Source organism: Ornithodoros turicata, unplaced genomic scaffold (assembly GCF_037126465.1).
Source record: "Ornithodoros turicata isolate Travis unplaced genomic scaffold, ASM3712646v1 ctg00001071.1, whole genome shotgun sequence".
Lineage (NCBI taxonomy): Eukaryota > Metazoa > Arthropoda > Arachnida > Ixodida > Argasidae > Ornithodoros > Ornithodoros turicata.
Window position 1 is genome coordinate 172957 of NW_026999459.1, and position 25766 is coordinate 198722.

The window sequence follows — 25766 nt, forward strand, 5'->3', positions numbered from 1 at the left end:
AACCCCGTACGTTGTTCCCCTGTTGCACCCTGAGAGGTCGCGTTTGAGAAAATTGTTTCCAAAACGGCACTCGAAATGGCCAAGTGGCCAATTTCGTCAACTTCGGGGCTTAATATCACTTGATATAAAAATAATATTAAAGATGTCCTACGCTAATTTTATAGTATGTATATGTGAAAGTAAGATCACGGTGTTTGAACCCCGTACGTTGTTCCCCTGTTGCACCCTGAGAGGTCGCGTTTGAGAAAATTGTTTCCAAAACGGCACTCGAAATGGCCAAGTGGCCAATTTCGTCAACTTCGGGGCTTAATATCACTTGATATAAAAATAATATTAAAGATGTCCTACGCTAATTTTATAGTATGTATATGTGAAAGTAAGATCACGGTGTTTGAACCCCGTACGTTGTTCCCCTGTTGCACCCTGAGAGGTCGCGTTTGAGAAAATTGTTTCCAAAACGGCACTCGAAATGGCCAAGTGGCCAATTTCGTCAACTTCGGGGCTTAATATCACTTGATATAAAAATAATATTAAAGATGTCCTACGCTAATTTTATAGTATGTATATGTGAAAGTAAGATCACGGTGTTTGAACCCCGTACGTTGTTCCCCTGTTTCACCCTGAGAGGTCGCGTTTGAGAAAATTGTTTCCAAAACGGCACTCGAAATGGCCAAGTGGCCAATTTCGTCAACTTCGGGGCTTAATATCACTTGATATAAAAATAATATTAAAGATGTCCTACGCTAATTTTATAGTATGTATATGTGAAAGTAAGATCACGGTGTTTGAACCCCGTACGTTGTTCCCCTGTTGCACCCTGAGAGGTCGCGTTTGAGAAAATTGTTTCCAAAACGGCACTCGAAATGGCCAAGTGGCCAATTTCGTCAACTTCGGGGCTTAATATCACTTGATATAAAAATAATATTAAAGATGTCCTACGCTAATTTTATAGTATGTATATGTGAAAGTAAGATCACGGTGTTTGAACCCCGTACGTTGTTCCCCTGTTGCACCCTGAGAGGTCGCGTTTGAGAAAATTGTTTCCAAAACGGCACTCGAAATGGCCAAGTGGCCAATTTCGTCAACTTCGGGGCTTAATATCACTTGATATAAAAATAATATTAAAGATGTCCTACGCTAATTTTATAGTATGTATATGTGAAAGTAAGATCACGGTGTTTGAACCCCGTACGTTGTTCCCCTGTTGCACCCTGAGAGGTCGCGTTTGAGAAAATTGTTTCCAAAACGGCACTCGAAATGGCCAAGTGGCCAATTTCGTCAACTTCGGGGCTTAATATCACTTGATATAAAAATAATATTAAAGATGTCCTACGCTAATTTTATAGTATGTATATGTGAAAGTAAGATCACGGTGTTTGAACCCCGTACGTTGTTCCCCTGTTGCACCCTGAGAGGTCGCGTTTGAGAAAATTGTTTCCAAAACGGCACTCGAAATGGCCAAGTGGCCAATTTCGTCAACTTCGGGGCTTAATATCACTTGATATAAAAATAATATTAAAGATGTCCTACGCTAATTTTATAGTATGTATATGTGAAAGTAAGATCACGGTGTTTGAACCCCGTACGTTGTTCCCCTGTTTCACCCTGAGAGGTCGCGTTTGAGAAAATTGTTTCCAAAACGGCACTCGAAATGGCCAAGTGGCCAATTTCGTCAACTTCGGGGCTTAATATCACTTGATATAAAAATAATATTAAAGATGTCCTACGCCAGTTTTGTAGTATGTATATGTGAAAGTAAGATCACGGGGTGTGAACCCCGTATCTTGTTCTCCTGCTGCACCCTGAAAGGTCTCGTTTGACATCACTTCCAAAACGGCACTCGAAATGGACAGTTTTATCAAGCTGTATATAGTTTAATATAAAAACGATATAAAATACAAAACGGTATAATTTGTATATTGCTCACTCAAAATAAAGTTGTCTGTTCTGTCAGCCCCTTCGAGTTCAGGAAAAAATGACCGTTCGCCTTTCGAACTTCTTTAGACTTTGAAGGCCCTGGGTGCATCAGGATTAACACTGACACATCGTGCCGTGGTTGGTATGTGGCCTGGAGAACATACTGAACGAAAATAGGCGATGACATTTCCGGAATTTGACTGCCGTTGTCGAAAAATCGTAGTCTAAACATGGGCGATGTGCAAAAATCGACGGAATCCCCATAGGCGCAATGCATTAAAATTCATTTGGCCAGGGTGCACTAGGTTTATATTGTGCAAGCGTCTTTCGTGTCTCCAGGGGTTCTTTACATGGTGTTCTTCTCTATTAGACGATAACATCTTAAAAGTTTTATTCTGTTTTGCTGTTAATTGGCATAAACGCTTTCTCCTACTGAATTCACATCCTGTAAGGCCGCTTCCCGCATAGCGGCTGAGTATAGTGACGGAGTGCGCCGGCGGGGGGGTGACCGCGAATTTTAGGATTGTATAATTCTTGCAAAAAAAAAAGAATATGTTTGGTTACAAAATAACCACGCTTCAGTCATGTAATCACAAATGTCAAGGTACTCCAGCCTATAGGTAGCCCAGACATGTACTTTCGTGTTCTACGCTGACAGGATGATAGCGTGTCCCAGTGCAACAGGGAGCTTTACAACTGGCTAGGATACTTTTATTTTAATCGCTTAATAAAGCGGTGCCAACTGAACAGAATGCATAAACAACGTCTTACAGTTGTGTTTGCACGCTACAATGACGGCGACGTAAGCTACGCAATGAGGCTTAGAACAAGGGCTTTCGCAACCGCGCTGTACACACATTCGCTTTGCTCGTTATTAACAGCATATCTTCCAGCGCGGGATTTCGCAGTAACGTATATAGTGGATTGATGTTTATGACTTCACCACATTGCTACCACTTTGTGGACCATGTACACTTCGAGTGGGACTAAGCAACACACGAGATAAAGGAAACAAACAGATATCGGAGTAAACCTCATGTTGACGAGAACAGGGATGGGATACCCGACGTGGTATAAGAATAATACAGTGACTGAACCCACGGGACGGGTCCATGGGATTTTCTGAGGGGGGGAGGGTATAGTTTAACGAAAGAAAGAAAGAAGAAAGAGTATGGGAGGTATTGTGGGTTTAATGGCACAAGGGCGACAAAGGGCAAAGAGTGCCAAAAAAAAGAAAGAGAGGGCGGTCTGCCTGCTAAGAGGGACGACAAGTTGGCACAGACAGATAGGAAGGAAAGAGCAGAAAAAAAGGACACACGGAAAAACAGGACACAACAACAAGACACACCACACGTAACGATGATACGGTCAGTAAAACAGTTCGGTAGCTGTGCATTCTAGTGGACACCTTCAATTTACCTGGGAACGATAAAATCGGTAAATTAAATCTGGCAAACTGACATCGTTACAGGGACATTCGATCCAGGGAAAGGTCATGGCTAATGTCCTCGCTATGGATCCTCCGATGCTGTTAATTGATGCGTACGCTTCTAGCTTACTTTCCACAGTTTAGGTTACAACGAAAGCGCTTGAGACTGAAATCCGGCACCGTGAAAAAAGCGCATGCTCCGAACGTGGGCGTACCGTGGCATTCTGCAAAGTAATTAAACCGAAAAACTCGAACGAAGCAACTTGCCGTCCCATCAAAATTAAAGCAAAGAATCTGAATGTTACATCCTGGTTTGACAATGCCCCATCTCTTGGCATTAAAAGTTATTTCCAGATGGTACTCGCGCAATCCGCAGTAGAAATAAACCCTCGAGCTACAACAGGTAGAACGTGCTGCAACACCCAGAGATACCGAGAAAGCCGAGCAGATGAAACATTCACCGGTTGTGACGTCGCCTGTCATAGTCATCCAGTCAGATGAGATTTCCGCAGCTTGGGCAGTCCAGGTTAGTATGGAAGTCAGTGGGGCGAATAATTATGCATATCCTCACGATGAACAAGAACAGCCCAGACGAAAAACAGTCTCCTTCTGGGACACTTAAATTCACATTTCCTTACCTGTTCGCTGGATTTTCTACGCTTCTGCATCTCGTCGTAAAACACCAAGTGGACACATTACTTCATGAGCAACTGCATGCAGTCATTCAATCACACACACACATCCAATGTGTGACTACCCATTTCAGACGGTCGTGGTTCCTGCAGAGACGTCGATGATATCGAAGAGATTTGATCCGCAATCTGCATCTACACTGGGGTCTGTAATCATGACTGACAGAGTAATCTGGAACGTCTTACATTTATACCAATGTAATAAATTTATATCGCTTCTCAATTGTTATTACAACAGTTATTTTACATATAATTCAGCAGCAAATACAGCGATATTTCTCAGATAACTTGAAATAAACAGGCTCCAACATGTCAAAAACATTTGCTTTCATTTGAGTCCTCTCGTGCTTGCGGCTGAACACATAGAAGAGTACAGAACAACATATTGATTCCACAACATTGGCATTCAATCTCTATTACAATTATCTCCACTCTAGGTGAGATATGGCTATATCAATATAGTCACATGCAACTGCATACTATTACCCTAAGTAAGTAGTAGGTAACCATATATCCAGACACATTAGGAACTCTAAAAAAATGCATTGGCACATTTCTGGAACACCTTCTAGACCTACTCCGCAACGCTAAGAAGAAAAACATGTTATTTGTGACAATTATGAAAGTGATTTTCTCTTTCACTTCAGACTTTTGCTGGGGTCTGTGGGAAGCCCCCACCCCCAGACCCTCTCCCAATCTGGGGGTGGGGGCTTCCCACAGACCCTCTCCCAATCTGCGTAACCTTACCAGACCTAACCAACCTAAAATGCGCTTACCTGACCTAACCCATGCCTCATACCTTTCGCAAGATAACTCATCCGAAGCCGTTAGGCTTAGCGTGGTCCTGTTTTTCTGTGGTTCAGCTGGTGTTAATGAGATGCATATAATGATGGTTCTAGACCCACATAATTTTTAAATCTTAAATCTTTAGACTCGGTATATGGCCTTCTCTCTCACTTCTATGCATTGTTTCAGTTTTAGACACACTTACCACCTTATAAAAGCCAAAAGTCCCACTGCTATAGTACAGCCGTTTGCATTTTCGGAGGAATGTACGGAACCGTTACTGATGTTGATACCTCTCTTAAAACTCTCATGTCATCTTGAGAGCTCGTGTCCATTGACAGCTCGGTGCCACTTGGTGCTTAACCACAACCGTTGTCAACAATCGTGATCATCATATGAATAAACATCATTCAAGCGGGTCCATTTCTGAAGACAGCGGTGCAATTCGTGATCCTGACTGCTTTCGAGGACTTTTTGTAATAGTTCCTTGCCTTCGTCGTCCTTAGCGGAAATATTTGTATGCGGAAACAAGACAGAAATATCTTTCAAGACTTGCGTTCTTCTATGTCTTCTCTCAGCCTCGGTTTCACCTAGCAGCAGGTTCGGCTTAGTCTTTGCATAAGACTCCCGAATGATGTCGAGTATTTCACGATAACACACATCTACTGCACAGACGTCAGAGTGAAGAACCACAAGCTTCAGCAAAAACATCCTTCCCAGATCCATCCCGCACTCATACACGAGAAACATGCTGCTCGTCAATAAAGTAGTAACTTCATAATCCCAAGAATAAGGCAATAATGTCATCAGCTCTTCTTTCTTATGGTATTTTGCACATAGCTTCGTCGGTGAATCGCCTTCACTATTAGGACAGTTAACGAGAGAGTGCGGAATGAGGCATCTCAGAACTTTCAGCTTCTGTTTTTCTGCAGAACGAAAGCAGCATGTTTTGCCATTGCAGTCGCGCATACTGGCGAATGAGTGAGGTAGAAGGAAGTTCACGATATCAAGGACACCTTCGTCGCAGGCCACATGGAGAGGTGTACCTCCATCTATGTCAAAGGAATTCATTCGAGAGCGGGGTAATAATAACTTTACAACGTCCAAGTGTCCATTCGAGGCGCAGACATGCATGGGCGTTTCTCGATGCACATTGATCACGTCCACTGGTGTATAAAAAGGAATCAGAAGCTTCACCACATTTGTGTGTCCGTTCGACGCGCTCAAGTGCAATGCAGTATTATCTAACTCATCTGTAAAGCATACGGATGAATGTGAGAGGTGAAGTTCCACAGCTTCCACATTACCTTCCCGTGCACCAGTTAGGAACTTGGCATTGCCAACGTCTTCAAGAATTTGCGTATTGGCATCGTCAAAGCGCGGATCATCGGGATTATTCATGTCCGACCATCTCTGGAATAAGGCAACAAGGTCATCATTTTCTGCTAACCATGTACCCGGCCCCCACAGATTTGAATGCGGCAGTACCAGCTTCATGTAATTTGCTTCCGCTATGCAACATAGCTTCTGTACGACCGTATCATGTAGCAGTCTACGGCTATAAGGATCACCAGCGACGACATCTAATTGGAGGAGGAGGAGTTTCAGACACCAAACTTCTTCTTGGAAATCCTTATTCACCCGCACACAGACGGAGTCTGTGCTGATCCTCTGTGCATGCTTAGGGTCACTGTGTCGCAAGTAAGGCCATAGAGTTTGCAACACTTTCCTTTGACCTCCCTTTGCCCAAACATACAATGGCGAGGAGCCAATCGTTTCGGGTGAGTTGACGAGCGAGTGTGGGATGAGACACCTCACGACATCCAACCTTGAACTTATCTCACTGAAACCTTCCCAAGCAACGTCCAAGTGCGTTTTTCCGTCGCAGTTAAGCACATGTGCTCTTATGTGGGGTAGAAAAACCACCACAGCGTTAAGGGGACCAAACTCGGAAGTCACATGAAGCACTGTGTTCCACTGAATGCGAAGGAGTAACGATATAGCGGCCTCCAAATAACTCCACATGATCCGTCGATCCATTGGAATTTCTTGTCGATCATCGAGAGCATTGGCTGACGGTGAACCAGTAAGAAGTAACTTCACAACCTCTGGGTCTCTACTCAACTGCAAAGGAGTTTGAAGGTATGCATTTGTGGCGTTGACAGATGAATGCGCGAGATGAAACTTTGTTGTCTCCAGATTTCCTTCATTCGCACTAATGTGCAACATTGTGTTTCCCAATATATCACGAATTTCCATATCACAGTAAGGAAGGAGCATTTTACAAACAGCCTCGGAGTTTGCGTAAAAAGGGACAGTTCTATTGAGCCGGTCTACAAAATCATCAAGGTTTTTAATTACCGAAGACTCTGCAGAACATCTCAAGCTTCGTTTCTTGCGTGATTCTAAATGCTCCACGCTGTCTCTGTCAAGTTCTCGTATACTCTCTCTCGGGGACACATATGTCAGGTACACGTCTAAAACGCTTCGTAGGTCGTGTATCACAGCCGTGAATATTGCTCGCTCGAGAAAACGTGTCTTTTCCTCGAAGGTTCCACATGAGCGCAAATTTTCGGTAGAGCGTTTCACTGCTTCCTCACTGCATCGAGCACACAATAAATCGAGTCTGTCTCTCGCAGCTGAAGTCTGAGTCAGAGGAAGTGCCCACCACGTTCCATTGTATTTTTCCTCCCATGGACAACTAAGCTCCGCGTACCCAAACGGCGACATTCGAAACAAATCATCCCTGATTAGTTCATCATCCATTGGAAGCCTCTTCAATGTTGCTTTATCAGAATGCAGGGCTGCTACGTGCAATGGCGTCCTTTTGAGCTCATCGACATTCAACATATCCTCTATTCCGATAACGCGTTGCTCAAAATATGAATCATCATTGTTCATCACAGCAGAGTGAAGTGGGTAGGACGCCGACGCCAGTCCATCGAACAACATCATTACAGCCCCGTAGTCTGCTTCACCATACAATCCGACGACATATTTCCTAAAGCTCAATCTTTTTCTTCCTTTTGCCGTTTCCAACAGGTAGTGAGCTGCGAAAAATTCGGCGAAAGTCTTATGAACGAACTCGGGAATTCCTCGTTCGTTAATTCTATTCACAGAACCTTCTTTGAAAGAATCAACACCGGTGATGAAACTTCCTTCGGGATCTAACTGGTCTAATTCGTCTTCATTCAATAATATTTCCAAGGTATCCTGAGGAAATATACACTTCATAGCCAGGAGACCATGGTTTACGTAGAATGGAGACTTCGCGTCATGGTTGTCCCCTCGCACAGCACTTCGGTAGATGTCTTCCTTCACCTTCTCTTTTCGGTGCACAAGGTGTTTGTACTCGACAAACGTCTTGTAGATGTGTACAGTGTATATACTGCTCCCACCGGAAATGTCAACAATTTTGAGCAATGAAGAGTAATCGTCCGACTTGGTAATTTCCCCGCTCTCCATCTCAGCCATCATACGAAGTAGGAGAGGGGTTTCTAGGATTGTCTTGTTTTTCTCCTTCAATGTCGCGTACAGTTGCTGGATTTTTTGCACAAATGCCTCATTGCTGGTGGCTGGAGTTTCTCTTTGGGCCCTATATCTTGTGAGGAATTCATTCTGGTTTTCATTAGAAAAAGGAACGAGGTCATATGACACAGTGTGCAAGGTATCTTGTACATGGGGTTTAAACACAGTGCGAGTAAGAAGGTACACCTTGTAAACTTTTTTGTTAGCTAGAAACTGTACCAGTTCCACCACACACTCTCGACATTCTTCATTTACTTCATCGAAGCCATCCAACATGACGACGACCTCGAAAGGGCTACCATTCTTCAAGCTTTCCTCGAAGAAAGCGAACTCCAGGCCATCCTTTCCTACTTGGCACAGATCCGCCAGATATCCCAGACTAGGCGACGCAGATTTGACTAATGCCATTCTCTGAGGAAGGTCGACATAGAGCACCCACCGCTTCTTGTGTGAGTTCTGTCTTGTCTTGTCTGTGTTGTCTTGTCTTGTTCTTGTGTCTTGTTGAGTTTTTAACTCTGTACACAACCTAGATGCCAGCACAGTCTTTCCCATTCCTGGTGCAGCAGAGACTATGACAACCTTCTCGTTTACGTTCAACAACTCGTCCTCAGTGTAACAGTCACTTCCTGTCATTGGAAGATGACTGAGACGACCATTTGATTTTGTCCACAAGAGTCTCTTACGAGGTCCCTCGAACTTTAGCAGGTGCACTACTTTGTCTTGGAAATGACCATCTTCCAGGAGAGCTTCGTAGTCACGTGGTTCTTGGAGAAGTACGAATTTCTCGAACTTCGTTAATTCCTCCTCGGCCTTTGCCACACAACCGTGAGGTAGAAGTGTTGCGACCTGATTGTGTGGACAGCCCAGAAGAGCGAATGCCTCACTGTCGTCATCTAGATTGCATTCCTTCAAGTTAATTTCCACGACTCTTCTACACTCTCGTTCCACATAATAGTTCTGAACACGTTCTTCTAGTTCATGAAGAGGAGGTCCCAGCTCAATGCCCTCTGACTCGCATAGCTTTAGGAAAACAGCGGTGTCTACGCACTGTAAGAAGGTGTCGATATTCATTGCCTCTGGAAGCAGTGAAACATATTGACCTTGAAGTTTTACGCGAGAATTTTCGAAAACTTCGTTTTTGCAGCAATTCGTGACATGCTCAAAGCTTGCTTCGTCGATCCTGTGATCTTCGTGCACCCCGGAAAATAATGCACCTTCTTGCACTTTTTTGATCAAGTTTTTTTTCTCACTGTCTTCCACGAGCAAGATGACTTTAGTTCCAGTCACACGGGACACGTCACTCAGGAATCTAAGAGTTTCTATAAAGTGTGTAACATTACGAACTGTCACGAGCACAAATGCACATTTGTTCTTCACTAACACATCACAGTCCAGCGTGGGGTAGTTCTCGTGTTCTTCGAAAAACAAGTATGGTCGACCAGTAGATTGCACAGAGTTGTGAACCATTATTTCGAGAAGCCTCAGTTCTGGACCCGTAACGATGTGAAGCGACCCCTTCTCCCAGAGACTTCTATTTATTGGTTTCTCGAACTCGACTTTGAGATTGCCAGTGTTCAAAGCTTTGTTCAGTCTAGCGTTTTCCCTTTCTATCTGTTCTGCTTCTACGGATGGAATTACATTCTGAATGTATTCCCGCATGTCTGGGATGACATGTTCCTGGAAAAACTTTCGTAGTTCTGGTACTTCCCGTTCCAGCACCCTATTTCGATCGTCGCAACCATATTGGGCCAGTATGTGAGGAATCCGTACAATTAGCTCTTGTTCTTCATCATCGCTGAGAGCTAGTTTGATGAGGCGATCCAGTCCGTGTTTCCTTCCTTTTATGTCATTCAGAATGGCTCCATATTGCTGTTCTCTCTCTGTATCCCCGCGGAAATAAGGCATGCCATCATTATTATACACTAGGCGAAGTGCCATATCACATAACTCGTGAATGAGAGTTCCACAAGTTTCTGCTTCTGTAGTGCTGGCCCCGACGAAAACTCTTTGTTTGTTGCAGAAAGTGAGACCGACTTCACCTTTATTGCTCCGTCCCGTAGTCCGCTGAACGCTCTCACTGTTGAAGTCGAATAGTACTTGTAGGTGCGGTGCTGTTGCAGCCACTTTCAGAATATTCCTGTTTAATTCGTCACTGGAGAGGTGCTTGAACATCTTCTCCAATCGCTCATTGAAGTCATCACATCTGGTGACGCTCCGTGATTTGCTTTTCAGATAGTCGATGTAAGAGTCCACGCATTCTGTGGTGTAATACCGCTGCCGTCGAATTTCAGCTCGTCCAAGAGGTGTGAGACCTTCGTAACACGATGATTCTCCTGTGTCCTTGAGTCGACATTCACGCGAGACTAGCAGACCATGAATGCGGAAAGCTTTCTCTTCAATAGCTTTGTAGCGAGCAGAGACATCTTCATCTGGGTCTAACCACAGTTTCAGGGCAGGCACAGCATCCAGGCACTTTAGAACACGGGTCTCATCTCTGTCCACTATGGCTCGATGCATTTCCTTCCTGACCTCCTTCCATTGTTCTGACCTTTCAATGTGTAGATCAGGTACGGATGCTGAAGCCATTCTTCTTGAGAAGGAACGAGGAACTCCTGCAATTTTTAGGGGAAATTAGAAACACAAGCACATTAATCAAAATAATTAATCGAACACAAGCTGGCAATGTATGATCGTTACGTAACATGTTACAGCTTGCTCCTGTTGTGACAATTCAACAGAGTGTAAAAATGCCTTCTTGGTGTGAATTATAGTACATTGTTTTGTGTTGTTGACACATAAATCAGATTATTGTGGGGCTTAACAGCGACATAATGGACGAAAGCCGATTCCACGTTAATGGCGATGTGTCAGTAGGACAAGGGCCGAGTAGTAGATGAGTCATCTCTGAATAGGAAATCAGCAACAGCACCTCTCTAAAGATCCAGTGGCACCCCCGGGCAAGAATTTCATCGTTTTAACCCTCCCACACTGGAACCAAGAAGCGTGGGATACGTAGCCGAAGGTTAAACTATCTGTTCTCGGGGCTATTCGTGCGGTCGCGACCCTCCGTAACATCGACGATTGTGTGGACGTTACACAAAACTATATACTGGCCACAGTAGACGACACGTATCGACGACGACTAAGTGCGCATGGCCCAATTCTAACGTAAGTGTACGTCACCTTACGTCACATGGTATATGCATGGGGTAGTTGGTACCTTGGCAAGGCTGACATAATGCAGTGTTATGCAGAGGCGGAGAGTTTTCATTTTCCCGGAGGGGGAAAGGGAAGTACTCTGGCGGGGGGGATATGTTTATTAAGAAAGAAAAAAGAAAGGTAAGCCAGATGGATGTCGGCTTGTTATTCAAAAAAAGAATGAAAGGGGGAAGTAAAAAAAATAAGAAAACAGAAAGAAGGGAAGAAAGGGAAAAGAAAAATGAAGAACACAAAACTAAAGCTGAAGAATCACACACTCTGGTGGGATCCTATGGTGTATGCAGAACTGGTATAGAAATAAGAGGAAGGAAGACCAGAAAAAAAACAAGAAACAGAGAGAACGTAAACAGTGAACATGGGCACAACTGAAGGCATTACGCCTTTGAAAACTGAGTGCAAAACCAACAAAATGTATTGAATCCTCGGTGTTTGACCCGAAATGCGCGCAATGTAATGAATATGGTCAATGAAATGGAGCAGCGGGAGTTGAACCCGCTCCCAACGAATATGCGTTCCGAAGATCCTACCGTTACACCTCACTAGCAGTTGCTGGTACCTTTTCGACTGCTTCGTTTCATTGATCTGATTGCTTTGGGCGAAATTCAGGCTATGTGTTGTGTCATCCTCTGTGTTTCTTCGCCTCACCTTGTACTATGATAATGAGTATGGTGGGCGGGTACATATTTTACAAATTGCAAGATACATTTTTGGGTTGGTGCCTCTTCGCTCTTTTGACCCGGGCGCACAGAGCCCCAAAGGTTGGTGTCAGCCTCTTAGCGGGACTTTCCGGGGGAGGCGGCGCCCCCCCTAGTTCATGTTCCGGGGGGGGGGGGGCAAGGGCCCCCGCGCCCCCCGCAGTCGGCGCCTATGGTGTTATGGACAAGGGTCAAACACGAAGGGGAATATACAACCACACACACGTTTGCTCTCGATGTTGATGTTTGCGAAAAAAACATAATAGGGAGAGACTTAAGTCGTCATGCGACAAATTCGGCTACTCCCATAAACAGACCCCCATCAAACTGAAAAAGGAATAGAAAAAGAAAACAACGGCAATTTTCGCGAAAACTGCCGGCCAAAGGCCAAGTCATCGGTTAACGTTACGCACAATGTGTCACACGGTTTTACGCTTAGTCGACAGAGTCCCACGAGCAGCGCTGAATAAATGTCACAAGCTCTGCCAAGGGAGCATCCCTCTTGTCAGGTGGCTAACGATCCAGCAGTTTTAAGCCTTAACCGCTTGCGGCGGTTTCTCGACGGAAAAACGGCCAATTTCCCACCGGCATGACTCGACGGAAAAATGGCGGCGGAAAAACTCGACGGAAAAATGGCGGGATGAACAGCATGTACAGGTTTCCACTGCAGCGGACGGTGGTGCCCAAGCGGCCGTTTCCTTACTCCGTGTTAAATTTTGACTTCAAATTAACCGATAAATATTCTCCTACACATAGAAAAGTTAGAGTGGCACACAGAACAAGTTCTTGAAGTCAAAGCATATTCGCCAAGCAAGCGCTAAAAAATGCGCCCTCAGACAGCAGCGGGCGGGCGACACCGTGCCTTCCCACTTCCAAGGTTAGCCATACGAGCATCCGAAATGCCCGCCACTGGTACGGCATGTCCGCTCATGGAACGATAGCGCGTGGAGCAGTGCTATTGGCAGCCATCGAGCGGCCGCTTCCGCTCCTCGCCGAATTTTTCTGTTACCGGTGTCGTCGAGACATCGGCGAAGTTCCCATTGCTCGCGTCGGCTCGCCGGAAAAACGGTGACGGTTGGCCTGTTTTCCGCCGAGAATTCGTCGTATGCGGTTAGAGCTTTACGAAGCCAAAGTTAGGTCGTCCCGTCTGTCGAAAGCACATTTCATGGTAGCCCATTGAGAGCTTTACAACTTGGCACTAAATTTTACGGAACACCCGGGTGTCACTCCTGTGCATTGAAGCGGCACAGGAGCAGGAACCTGTATCTGCGTTATATGGGATACATATATTGTGTATGCACTGGAACGACATCTCAAAGGAAAACCTATCGCATCAGCGCATGCAAACGGCAGTAACAACACACTTCCTACGCTACATTGTGCGTGTATTAATATAACAACCATTCAATGCGGAATATACCTGCATCCAGTACCCTATGAGATGCAAAACACGAACATCTTTAGGGCTTATTTAAATGGCAAAAACAGAAAAAAAAATATACGATAGGTATTATGTGGTACACAAGTACAAACACAGCAGTGGATTGTTTGATCTACGTATCTAAACGGGTTGCGAGACCTCGATAGACGTTATTAGTTTGCATTGTGGACACGACGTTCTACACAGCGTGTAAATTGAGAAAAAACTGAACAGCGCATTAGGGTATAGGCGTGTCCATCATGCGGTCCATACGCTTGTTCGTTCTTTCAGTCTATGTCGTTAGTCAGTAGGACACCAGGAGATTTAAAAAATAGTTGGTGAGCCTGTAAATTCTGAATCAACGAAGAAAAATGTATCGACGTTCCCCGAGTCATTATGTTCCGCGCAGGAATGCCAAGGTGGAGTACACGAGGTACGAGTGCTGTGCCTCAGTGCAGTGGTGTGTAGCTCACCTGGGTGTCCTGTCCACTGTTCCAGTTCGTTCTGGAACCTCATCACGTGAAAAGGGAATCCGGCCATGCCAACAAGATCCATGAACTCCAGGAACTCTTCTTCCGTCGAGTCAAAAAGCTGCTGCACATTGTCTACGCCTAGGGTCAAGTTGGACACTTAAGTTAAACACGTTCGAAGTCTCACGAAGACGATTTACTAAATGCACTGTAGACCACGCAAGGCGCTGCTCTATGAGTGAGAGAAATTGCCCTTTCGATATATTTATCTATTTTTATTATTATTCGCGCCATTTCAAATCCGAGGCAGTTGGCCGCAGTATACCACTGATCCACCGCGGATGACTTCAGAAAAATCGTTCAGCGAGCACGTCGAAAAATATTGATCTTAATAGTTAAAAAAACAACAGAAGTACCTGTGAGCTCGCTATATTTGGTTGACGCGAAGACGCATTCTGGCTCACCTTTCTCGATGAACTTGTCGTAGTAGGCGAGGAGATCCGCTCGCTGAAGCAGTTCGTGAACTTCACGCTCCGACTCGTTTGAAGGAATGGACGTCATTACGGCTGCAAAGGAAGTTCAATGTAGGCGGTACAGGCACATATGTCCGAGTAGTGAGATTTTAAATTTTCAGCTAAGATAAGATAAAATCGACTCGCTAGCATAAAGGAATACGTAAGCTATACTGGATCAGGAAGAGGAAGAACATAATTAGAAGGGGATGTAACACTTGACCACCTGTTACGCGGTTCATATTTCAGCGAAGGTTCTCCGATACGATGAGGGCCTGTATACAGAGTTTCACAACAAAGGGCAATAGACGCGTATTACATCGTTTGTGCGAATCTCGAAACGCAGCTCTCTCTGAAATGCGGGAGACATGTCAGTCAATAGGGTTTGTGAGCCATCGTGCATATCTCTCGCGGCTGACGTCCACGTCCTTAAGGGAACCAGACCTATAGCAACCTACGGCCATCGCGCTGTTCATTGACGAGATAATGAAACCATAGGAGGGACTGAGGATTTTGCTCCCCTGACATGAGAAATGGATGAGGAAACATCTGGGGCCACCGTTTCACTTACTTTATTACCTTCACTGAATTTCTTTTGCAAGCTCCAGAGAAGCACTCGGTCATAAAAGGACACAATGACTGATGTCACTAGAGCCCCCTTGACAAGGGAGTCGTGCGTATAGGTTTGAGACATAGGACTGCAACACCCTTGGTGCCTCTCTACGTGATCGGCTCTCAACACCTTTTCGATCACCGCAATGCACCCGTTTTGCCGTTCACCCAGGCGCTATCCCCTGGGACCGCTACTCATAATAACTCCAAAGCAATAGGCGCATCAGTTCAGAGGTATCTTATTGCTTCTTTCGAGTTTTTTGAGGCTGTATTGCTCCTCGCGAGCGACCCTACCGCTAGCGGCGATAAGACACGCGCATCTAGAAACTGCCATGACCTACCCTTGGTGCGTTCCTGACGAGGGAGATGTCCTGCAAATGATACACTACACAAGTGTCGACCGCAAGTGAGTGCCGTGTGGCGTCCTTCCCCCATTTCAATTCCCAAATTTCCCCTCGAAATTTCAGAATCCCTGCTAAGGCACATGCCTTTAATAACCTCAACCTGTACGTGCTCCGAAGGGGCCGTAACATCTTTTGTGGATCGCGGAATGTTCGTGAGAACGACTGGAATAATTAGAAGCATAACGGGCGGAGATTGAAGTAAAGGAAACGTAAAGCAAAATTCAACTGATCTACAGTGCCACGTAACACCTTGCTACTATTTATATACTCAACCTATGACCTGGGAATCAGAAAACACCGCACGTATACAACCGATTTCCCCTTGGCCAATACGGACCGTCGTGTATGAATGCTACCATGGAGTGCCAGGAGCATGTACACGAAAAGTGAGTCGTTTTACCAGAACCAGGGATTTCTCCAATTACCTGCATGGCCTGACCACTGTTTGAGTGCGTTCTTCAATCTTTTCACGTGAAGGGGCTTTCTGGCCATGCCTACATGCTCGGCGAGTGTGTGGAACTCTTCGTCGGTTGAGTCACAAAGCCTCTGCACATTGTCTGCGCCTGAGAACAAATCCAATGCCGAGGTTAAACATCCGTAATGTGTTCTCGGACACATTAGACACATCCCTAACGCAGAAGACCCTACCAGACCTGGGATACGAATTTTTGCCTTTGTCTCGCATTGAATAGTTTCATGATGACCTATACTATAGGCCTCGTTAACCTCTGCAATCCCAAAGACCCTATTTTCACTCCTCTTCGTCCTTTCTCTCCAGGGGATGCAGCAAACATTTAAACCCATTCTAAAATAAGTATTCTTAAATTACTGCTTAGAATGGCAAGAGAAACCATGCAAGGGAGCACGAAACGAGAGGACTAAGCATTTCTTTTCGTGTTCCCTTCCATTGGCGATTTTAGAATTTCAACACAACCAGCCCATCAATCTAACATCTTCAGTCTTAGCGCAGCATGCCAAAATTATCAATCGGTCGAACAAGATTTATTTGTAGTAATAATTGTAACTGTATAGAAAGCTTGCCGTTTTGATGGCTAGTTGCATTCACACGGCTATGGTAAAAATATATGAAAAACATCCTGAGGCCCCATTTTGGCTGGGAGCGTTCATCCGCCATGCCCCGCGCTTTGCCAATTAGCGAAGCGTGGAATTTTTGTGGCGCGCTCACACGGACCTACGAGTTGAAATTTAGCGCTTCTTCAGCGCAGGAAGAAGAACTAGCATTTGGGACAGAGTTAGATGACGGCTTAACTCTATCTTAATACTCTCCTCTATCTCATATTTCGCCTTTCACCACCACCGGCCCACAGATACACACGCCTTTGCAAATGCAACAACCTGCCTGGATCCCGCTTGTATTCGATACACACAGACACACTTTTTAACTCACCTTGCTCGATGAACTTGTCGTGGTAGGAGAGAAGATCCGCTCGTCGAAGTAATTCGTGAAGTTCCCCTTCTGATTCGTGGGCCGCAGTGGATGTTAGCTTGACTGTAAAGCAATGTCGACTGTTGCACACTGATTCAATGGTTCGACAGGTTCACGACTGTTCGCAATAATCGACCGACATCCACACAAAGTCATAGTTGAAATCTTCCTCATTGTAAGATAACGTGAAACTCCTATCACTATCTTCATTTAACGATACTCAGAGATAAGACTACAGAGTGATTGATGTGGCGACAGCGCGTGTGAGAATCGAGTCAGTTGTGGGTACGTTGTCGGTACCTCTATCTCTCAATTCTACAGTTCTATGCAACCATGCATGCGGAAGTCCGGTACCCCCAAATGACCTATGTGATCATCTGCTTCAATTTGAAATGTTCTTCCATGCAATTAGATCCTAGATCGATTAGGTATATTGGGGAGATGGCAGAAAAAAGGTCGTCAACTACTTGGCTTCTAATGCTGGATTTATGAACCAACAAAGAATACCTTCGTGGCATTCAGTGTGCCATTATACACCGGTATACTGGACGCCAATACGGCATACAGGAAGATGGAGTTCTTTCTCCCCGTTTGGTTCTTCATTTACCTGACGGTCCTGTCCACTGGCTCAGTGCTTTCCTTAGTCTCTTGACGTGATATGGCTTTCTGGCCATATCAACAAGGTCAATCACTTCCTGGAAATTGTTCCCCACGGAGTCACGAAGCTGCTGAACATTGTCCCCGCCTAAAGACAATTCCAAAACGGAGGTTAAGGTTCCAAGACACGTGACTCCATGCATTATAGAAGTAACACTAAAACAAACTGAAAGGACGGCTACGGGTGGATAGTAGACGTTGAATGGTGAGTGAACCCTAGAAATATCCGGGAGAATAGCGCCGACTGCGATACATGGCGGTGACCGCGCTATAAAATGAAACCCGCGTACAACGTTTTCTCGACGGAAAGACACAGAGTTCCGCGGTGGTGACGTCAGCCTGTCAGAAAACCGCTCAGCCCACCTGCACACGGTGATTTCTCGACGGTTCCTTGGCCAGCGTCGGCGATGCTTGGCCTTCGGTGCCGCTTACGGCGTTCTTTGTCGCGAGAGTAGAAGTACAGGCCCCGCAAAAGTTTACGGAAAACGCCACCGGTATATTTCCACCTCGGTGCGACACCCTGGCGGCAAGCGGAAGTGGGATTGTTCACTCGTTCAGAGGGGGAGAGGAGTGAGACGGCAGCGACACCAATTCAAACCATGTTTCGAGCAGGGGCGGATCTAGGATTTTCCCAAAGGGAGGGGGGTCCCTATGGACAAGTGCCACGTGCATGCTGACCCAAGCAGCACAATGTACTGAAAGTCGAGTGCAATAGGGGTGGCCGGTATGTGTTTCATCAATGTTCTTTAGTTTCACAAGCCTGTTCAAGGCCTTCCACTTACCAGTCCAACCCCTATTGCACCCGACTTTCAGTACATTGTGCTGCTTGGGGATATGGGCTGTCGCGCACAGGAGAAAATACACCTGCTGCGTGTTCCGTAAATATTTGTCGGGGCCTGTACATAGAAGATCAACAACTGAAACGTGGCGGTCACCAAAAAAAGAAAAAGAAAGATAAACATCATTTAGGAGTGTCGACAAAACACCTGTAGTCATCTCAACTCCATGGGAACGAAAGATCCACGAGAACAGGAAGACAAACAGGGCTCAAAATACGCTACGAATACTTTATCTGGCATCAATGGGGTCAGGTTCAGGTAAGGAGACTGTAAATATACAGAATGTTTCCTATAGAGTGCCTATGAACTATATAAAATAACCTAGACACAGTACAAGGATGCAGCTTATTGCATTGGTCTTTGCGGCACTTTTTTCACGAGGAAGACACCAGCTTTTTTTTTTCAGTTTTTTTTCACCAGTCAAATTTCAACAGCATTAAATTGAGTTTTTAAAGTTGATCTCGCAAATCTGCCGAGTCAACCTCACGTTTTTCCAATGCAAATGAAAAGCGTATGTTCGATTTACCCCGAAACATAGCTGAGGCATCCAGCACCACAGCGGGAACACATTAAAAAAATGCAAAAAGCACCGTTTTGGGACTCGGCAAGAAGAGATATGCGTGGAACGACAGGAAGCGTCAGGGGAAGCTGAAGGCGTGACGCAGCAAATTTTGTGCGGCGAGGGACTGTGAAGGGGGCGGAGCAACGACGGCCCACATAGCGCTGAACTACTCGCGCCCAGCGACTTGGGAGTCCCAAAACGGCGCCTTTTTGCATGTCTTCTTTCTTTCTTTTTTTCATGTGTTCCCGCTGTGGTGCTGGACGCCTTCAGTGATGTTTCGCGGTAAATCGAACATGCGCATTCCATTTCCGTTGGAAAAACGTGGGGTTAACTCGGTAAATTAGCGAGATCAATTTTAAAAATTCAATTTATCGCAGTTGAAATACGACAAAATCAGTCTTCCCTGGCGAAAAAAGTGCCGCAAAGACGAATGCAGCGAGCGACATTCCCGTATTTTTTTTAAAATATAATTTAGGGACGCGTTACAGCAAACATCCTGTATAACGTGTTTCATGTATAGACATGTATAGACAGTAGTATGCAAAAGCAGTCCTCCCAATTTGTGGAACAGTACGGCTTTCAAAACTAGAGGGAAGTAACTGTTGCGACCATCGTGGTGTTCTGTAAGTAGGACGACCTTTCTGGTTCCTTCCCTAAATGAAAATCTTCCTTTCTCAATTAAACATCTTAACTGCGTTGCTTATTTCGTCGGTACTCCAATTTGGTGGCTCTCTCCTGTAGCGCTAGCGCTGTGCGCACTGTGTTTGCATTACACCAATTCAAACGCTGACTTTCATATGGGAGCAACTTCATTTTGAATTTTAGCGTCCCTTTAGAGAAGCAATCCAGCGACATTTGACGTCGCTCGAAATCCTGCTTCGTCTGTCAAGCTGTCCACCAGGAGTCACTATTCAGAATGCAAGTCGGCCTTTACAGTGAGAACGTGACAATCGTGTTCTGTGTCACCATTATTACACCAGACGCAACGCTAACAGTGACGACATGTCGCGCGGCGTCTCCTACGAACCAGGTGGGAGTCAGAATACGTATTGCGTGCTAAGCGGATTTCCTTTTTCTTAAATTTATCCCGTATCTTTCTCTTCTCCAAACAGGCTTAATTGATCGCGGGTACGCTCTGAATCATGCGGCACCGTCTCTTGTCCGTAGTTGTACACGCACGACTAGCTTTCGTTAGTAATCCGTGTATGCATCGACACGGCCTATCCTGACTCACCTATCTCCATGAACTTGTCGTGGTAGGAGAGAAGATCCGCTCCTCGAAGTAGCTTGTGAAGCTCCCCTTCTGCTTCATCCGCTGGAGTGGACGTTGCTGCAACTGTCGTTTTTATTCTTAGATTCAGACGCACTTTTTCATTGTCGGAAACGACTGAAGGGCCAATGTGGCGGTAACGTAACTGTCGGTTGAGTAAGTTCTTTAGAGAGGAATGCAGCCGCTTGCAATTCTATCTAACTATCCTACACTTCTGCCAAGTTATGCATATACGGAGAGCAGGGCGTTCTCACAGAAGCCTATGCAATCGTTGCTTCCATGTAGGAGGTTCATGAACGCAATTAGAAACATTTGAAAGACTTACGGAGATTGCAGAAAATAGCTTGTTAACTGATCTGCTTGAGAGGCCGGACTTTGAGGCCAAGTTCAACGAAACGCCGGCTTTTTGTACGGCCATTACATGTATCGCGCACGCACGCCAGCACGCGGTACATAAGATCCAGCCCCTTCTCCAAATTTGGTTTTCCATTTACCTGTGTCTGGTTTCCACTCTGCCAGTGTTTTCTTGAACCTCTTGACGTGAGGTGGCTTTCTGGCCATATCTACAATGTTGATCAACTCCTCGATATCTTGATCACTGGAGTCACGAAGCTGCTGCACATTGTCCCCGCCTAAGGGCAAATCCGTAAGTGAGGTTAGGGTGGACAGATGCCTTATCAAGACAAGTAAATCCATCGCGTTGTAGAGGTACAAGTGTCATTGTTTGCAGCCTTCGTCTTCGATATGAAAGATTATTTATCTAGACCCGTATTTTTTCTTTCTTTCTTTTTTTTTTTTTGTGGACGGAACAGACGCTTTGCATTTTGTCAATGCACTGACACGTGGATCTGCACTCTAACGTGCATAGTATTGAGGTAATTATCTATATTCCAACAGATGTTCCTCTAATTCCTAGTTTTTAGATCGTGAGGTGACCATCGTTGTGCTTGAGAATATGCAAAGAGTCATGGAAAGTAGCTGCTCTTAGTAATATAAAGTACATGTTCTCAGGACTTGAGGCTTCTGTTGTAGGGTGTTTCACCTAACATGAAAAAAAAAAAATCCTACGAAAAATATATTCCCCAAATATTACGGGATCAACGCTATTTATATCTGGGGGGATTTTTTTCGGTACTTCTGAGAGTGTGCGAGTTTTTAAATTCCGTTTATTTAATATATAAGCTGTTTTCGGGAGGGGAACTTCACCAAGGAAGCTATGAAGCGGTGAAGAAAATTACACCATCGATCTTATGCACGCGCTTCCGGACCCGACAACCCATTTAAGCTGGTCTTCGGTTCCACGGTGAAATTTGTCGTTGAAACATATTTCTGCAAATGAACTGCGTCAATATAAACACATCTCTCAGTGTAGACAACCTTGGCACGCCATATTTTGTACTGGGACCTTTGCCTCTTCGCGATCGTAGAAAGGAAATAGGCGTTCTAATAACTTCGGGGTTTGCCTCGAAAGGGAACTCTGGTCAAGAAGTACCTTATCATTCGTCCTATACTGAGAGTTACTCAACCTTCGCTAAACCCCATCGCACGGGACAGCGTATTTGGCTACAGTCTCAGAGGAGGACGTGACCAACTCCTGCTCGCATGGTACAGGGTTTCGAACCCATGACCTCGGCAGCGGTCACTCCCGACCTGTTGGCGCTGCGTGGTTGACGACGAAAGTGTCACGTCCCTAGATGACATGCCCGGTGATATGAAGTTCCGTTTTGGCTCACCTATCTCGATGAATTTGTCGTAGTAGGACGTAAGGACTGCTCGTTCAAGGAGTTTGTGAAGCTCCAGCTCCGATTTATTTGTCCTAACGGTCGTCATCGTCTCTGCAAAGTAGGAGAATTTTTCAGAGTGTGGTTCACACACGGGAAACATAGTGATTCAAAAGGTCGCTTATCTGAGGTAAAATGAGCGTTGCAAATGATGAAGCCGTCTGCAGTTAATATATAGAAGCAAACATGTCTTTATACTGCCTATACTGCGTTATTTACCCACTAGTGTGTTACACTGTATATTTACGTTTGTTATGTATCTCTCTTTCCATCATGTTGTAAAAAAATAATAACGAAATGAAAGTAAAAGTAATTGCGCGTGGAAAATTCGCACTGAGAATACCGCAACTAAACCAACCATGACATGACTGAAGACACCTTCGAAGACGTGTTTGCATCTACTTCCGGTAAGGCCACGTGTTTGCGAAAACCAATCAGCGTGGCCGAAGCTCTCGCTTCCCAGATGGCAGGGATCGAAACAGTTGCTTGCAGAAGATGACGCGAATAAACATATTCGAACATCTGTTCACACTCAGAATATTATGTCGAACAACCAGTCACATAACCGAAGAAACTCGAAATAAACGATTTGCGAGTAACATATTCAATGAGTAAAATATTTTCCGCTTGGGTTCGTAAAAAAAAAAAAACTACTACACGAATGACGATCATGTGATGAGGCCTATTTACTTCACATGTGGAGTCCAGAAAGTCCCTTTAAGGAATCTGTTCTACGTTCAAAATGTTTATCTAGCGTCAAATTATACGCAACAGATTCCAGCATACGCGTTTTTACTTTTCTTTTTTCCGTTTTTTTTTTTTTTTTTTGTCAGTCGGTCGTTTCTGGTAAGTGGGAGGCTCTGACGGGACTTACCTTATTGCGCGTTACAACCGTGTGCAAGAAGGTGACCTCCCTGGGAGCCCTCGCTGTGATGGCACGTGTTGACGGGTGGTTGATCGAATACCTGCTACGGTAAAAGAAAACGTCAAGGCAATGCGGGCTATGGTCCCCGTCAACTATGTTATCTGGCTGAATGCAATACCACACAATGGAGCGTATAATAGTATTCGAGTCTTACAAACCTTTTTCTTCAGTGCTGTTTTCAAGCACCAGGTAGATCACTTGTCAGTCTTTGTACCCTGCGCTCATCGTGCCCTGGCTCCGCCGAACACTTCAGTTACGATCGTCGTCGATGTTCCCACGCCGGACCCATGGCCCACCTGCAATGTGCGATGTGACTTACGAGACATTCTCATGGTGATCTTGCATGGTGTGGTCACAAGTGTGGTGTAAACTGTGTTGTCTCACATTCCATACAGGGCTTGCTGCATGCTTTCTAACAACGATTGGCGTTCATAAATTCATGCTCGTCACTGCGTTGTGTTGAAGATCGCCTCCACAACGTATTCATAAAGTGTCCGTAGTCTGACTTTTAAATGGCATGTCAGTAATGTCATTCAAGGTTAGTTTCACCTACAGCAGGGCCCTACCGGTTTAACATAACAAAAAAAATTTATTTTCTGTTGAATAGAGGACCATCAAGGGGAGCTATAGGTTTCAAAACTGCACAAATATAAAAATGTGTATTATAATATGTATCAATTAAGCTAGAAGGGGAAAAGATTATATATTACAACGTCTATGTGCCCTATGTGACCTAGTCACATCACGGTGACTAGGAAAGAGATAATTATCTCTTTCCTAGGCTCGAGAGGGTACTTCACGTGATGCCTTCATGGGTTCTTATCGTCTTATCAGTTGTTTTTCTGCCTGCGGACCACCCAAGGTGACCTTTCCTAGCGAGTAGATCATTAAATTTACACTTTATATAACAAACTATGAGCAAAAGTCGCCAGCAATTGTTCAGAAAGACACCACCAGACACGAGAAGGGATGGCGCAGTGAGATTGTTTCCCACTGCGGATGCAACAAATCGTGTTGAGACGACAAGGTGACAATGATGGGCGAAGTACGCAGTTATTTAGGGATGATAGCATTAATGACGAGCGTTCCAATTAACCGCAACACAACCACCGAGAAAGGAAAAAAAAAAAGCAGACGGCACAAATAGGTGGGAATTCTGAGCGACCATCGGTGAGAGTGGCGCTTTATATTAGTCCAAGGAGAAACAAGGGCACGCTTCGGTGATGCTTAGGGAATTTAACGAACCATCTTTCCGGACACAGCGTACGTTATTTACTGTGACGATACCGATTAATAGATAATGAGTCGCAGAGGAGTAGCAGGACAAGCAAAGACAGACGCAAGAAAATCCCGCTTCTAAAAATACGCTATACAGTTCATAAAAAAACAATTTGCCAACACAGTGAGAACAGTAAAAATAATCGCAACCACACAGTGAATCGCTACAACGCAGCATAAATAATATTGAGAAATATACGTATTGGGGACCTCACCTCACCTCACTTTAGACTTGCAGTGATGTTCAGTTGAAGAGATGGAGATCCATCGATCACCTGGCGGAGTCTGAAGCGACGCATATGGGAAACCTGCTTATGTGGAAGGCAGATAAGGCGTTATCTTTCACCGCGCCTTTGTTTGTCGTGCGAGTAAGTGTCACCTCCAGGTGTGGGAATGTGGGTTTAGAGTAGCACTGAAGGAATAGAGTTACACCACTAAGTGCAAGAAGCATGTAAATCATAAATCGTCGCTTAACTGGTAGGGTAGTATAGTATAGAAGTACGACATAGTTTACTATATATGATAACATTTAAGTAAATGTTGTATGGCATGTAGTGAACTCACATTCATACTTTGTGCATTGGTTGCAAGAGCAGAGATGACGTCATCGCGTATGGTTGCTTCGGAGCAAGTACCCTACACTCTTAGAAATGAACTACACCACATAGCACGCTCCTAGCCAACCATAATCCCGAATGACAACGTTCTCGACCCTGATTTGTTTAAAACCACAGGAGAGGCCGGCACAAACTAGGCTCCTCCTCCCGTTTTCAACAAATCTATGACGAGAACGTTGTCATTCGCGGTGATGGTTGGCTAGGAGCGTGCTATGTGGTGAAGTCACCCAAGGGGAAGCGGGGCCGGGAGAGGGGGCGGAATCAAGGGAGGGGGGTGTGGTCACGCTGGATGATCAGGATTGTGAAGCGCCTCAAAGAGAGCCCGGATCTGCAGTGCTAGAGAGCGCTCCGTGATAGCCGGCACGGCTAAACCGCCCCGATCACGGGTGAGATACAGCTGTGACCTCCTGACCCATTCAACTGAACCAGCCCTGACGTGTTGCGAGTTATGGCGACCCGAATGACTGTAGGTGGCAGACATACACTCTTAAAAATGAACTTCACCGCATAGCACGCTCCTATCCAACCATCATCTCAAATGATATCGTTATCTGCCCTGATTTGTTGAAAACAGGGGGCGGACGCCTTTTTTGTGACAATTATGAACAGCATAAGTGTTACAGAAAAGGCGTGCGCTCCCCGTTTTCAACAAATCAGGGCAGATAACGATATCATTTGAGGTGATGGTTGGCTAGGAGCGTGCTAT

General features: G+C 45.1%; 1 protein-coding gene across 2 annotated transcripts; it reads right to left on the reverse strand.

The window, feature by feature from the left end:
- Window positions 1–4716: 4716 nt before the first annotated feature.
- Window positions 4717–24789, reverse strand: LOC135376386 (uncharacterized). Of its 2 annotated transcripts, none has more exons than XM_064608886.1 (11): window positions 24664–24789; window positions 23115–23461; window positions 22193–22294; window positions 20954–21091; window positions 20424–20525; window positions 17739–17876; window positions 17093–17194; window positions 16110–16247; window positions 14621–14722; window positions 14160–14297; window positions 4717–10964 (listed from the first exon to the last, which is right to left on the reverse strand). In XM_064608886.1, exons 3-11 carry the CDS (start codon window positions 22287–22289, stop codon window positions 5200–5202), a joined length of 6720 nt encoding a protein of 2239 aa, XP_064464956.1. In that variant the 5' UTR covers window positions 22290–22294; window positions 23115–23461; window positions 24664–24789; the 3' UTR covers window positions 4717–5199. The 2 variants fall into 2 exon arrangements, with proteins under 2 accessions (XP_064464956.1, XP_064464957.1); XM_064608887.1 differs by having other exon boundaries at window positions 24659–24789.
- Window positions 24790–25766: the final 977 nt, after the last annotated feature.

Excerpts from the sequence above, each read along its gene's own strand:
- LOC135376386 (XM_064608886.1), bottom strand. The coding sequence starts at position 22,289 with ATGACGACCGTTAGGACAAATAAATCGGAGCTGGAGCTTCACAAACTC. Across the intron at positions 21,092-22,192 it reads CGACAAATTCATCGAGATAG|GCGGGGACAATGTGCAGCAG; the intron begins GTGAGCCAAAAC and ends ATTTGCCCTTAG. Across the intron at positions 10,965-14,159 it reads ACAGTGGACAGGACACCCAG|GAGTTCCTCGTTCCTTCTCA; the intron begins GTGAGCTACACA and ends TAAAAATTGCAG.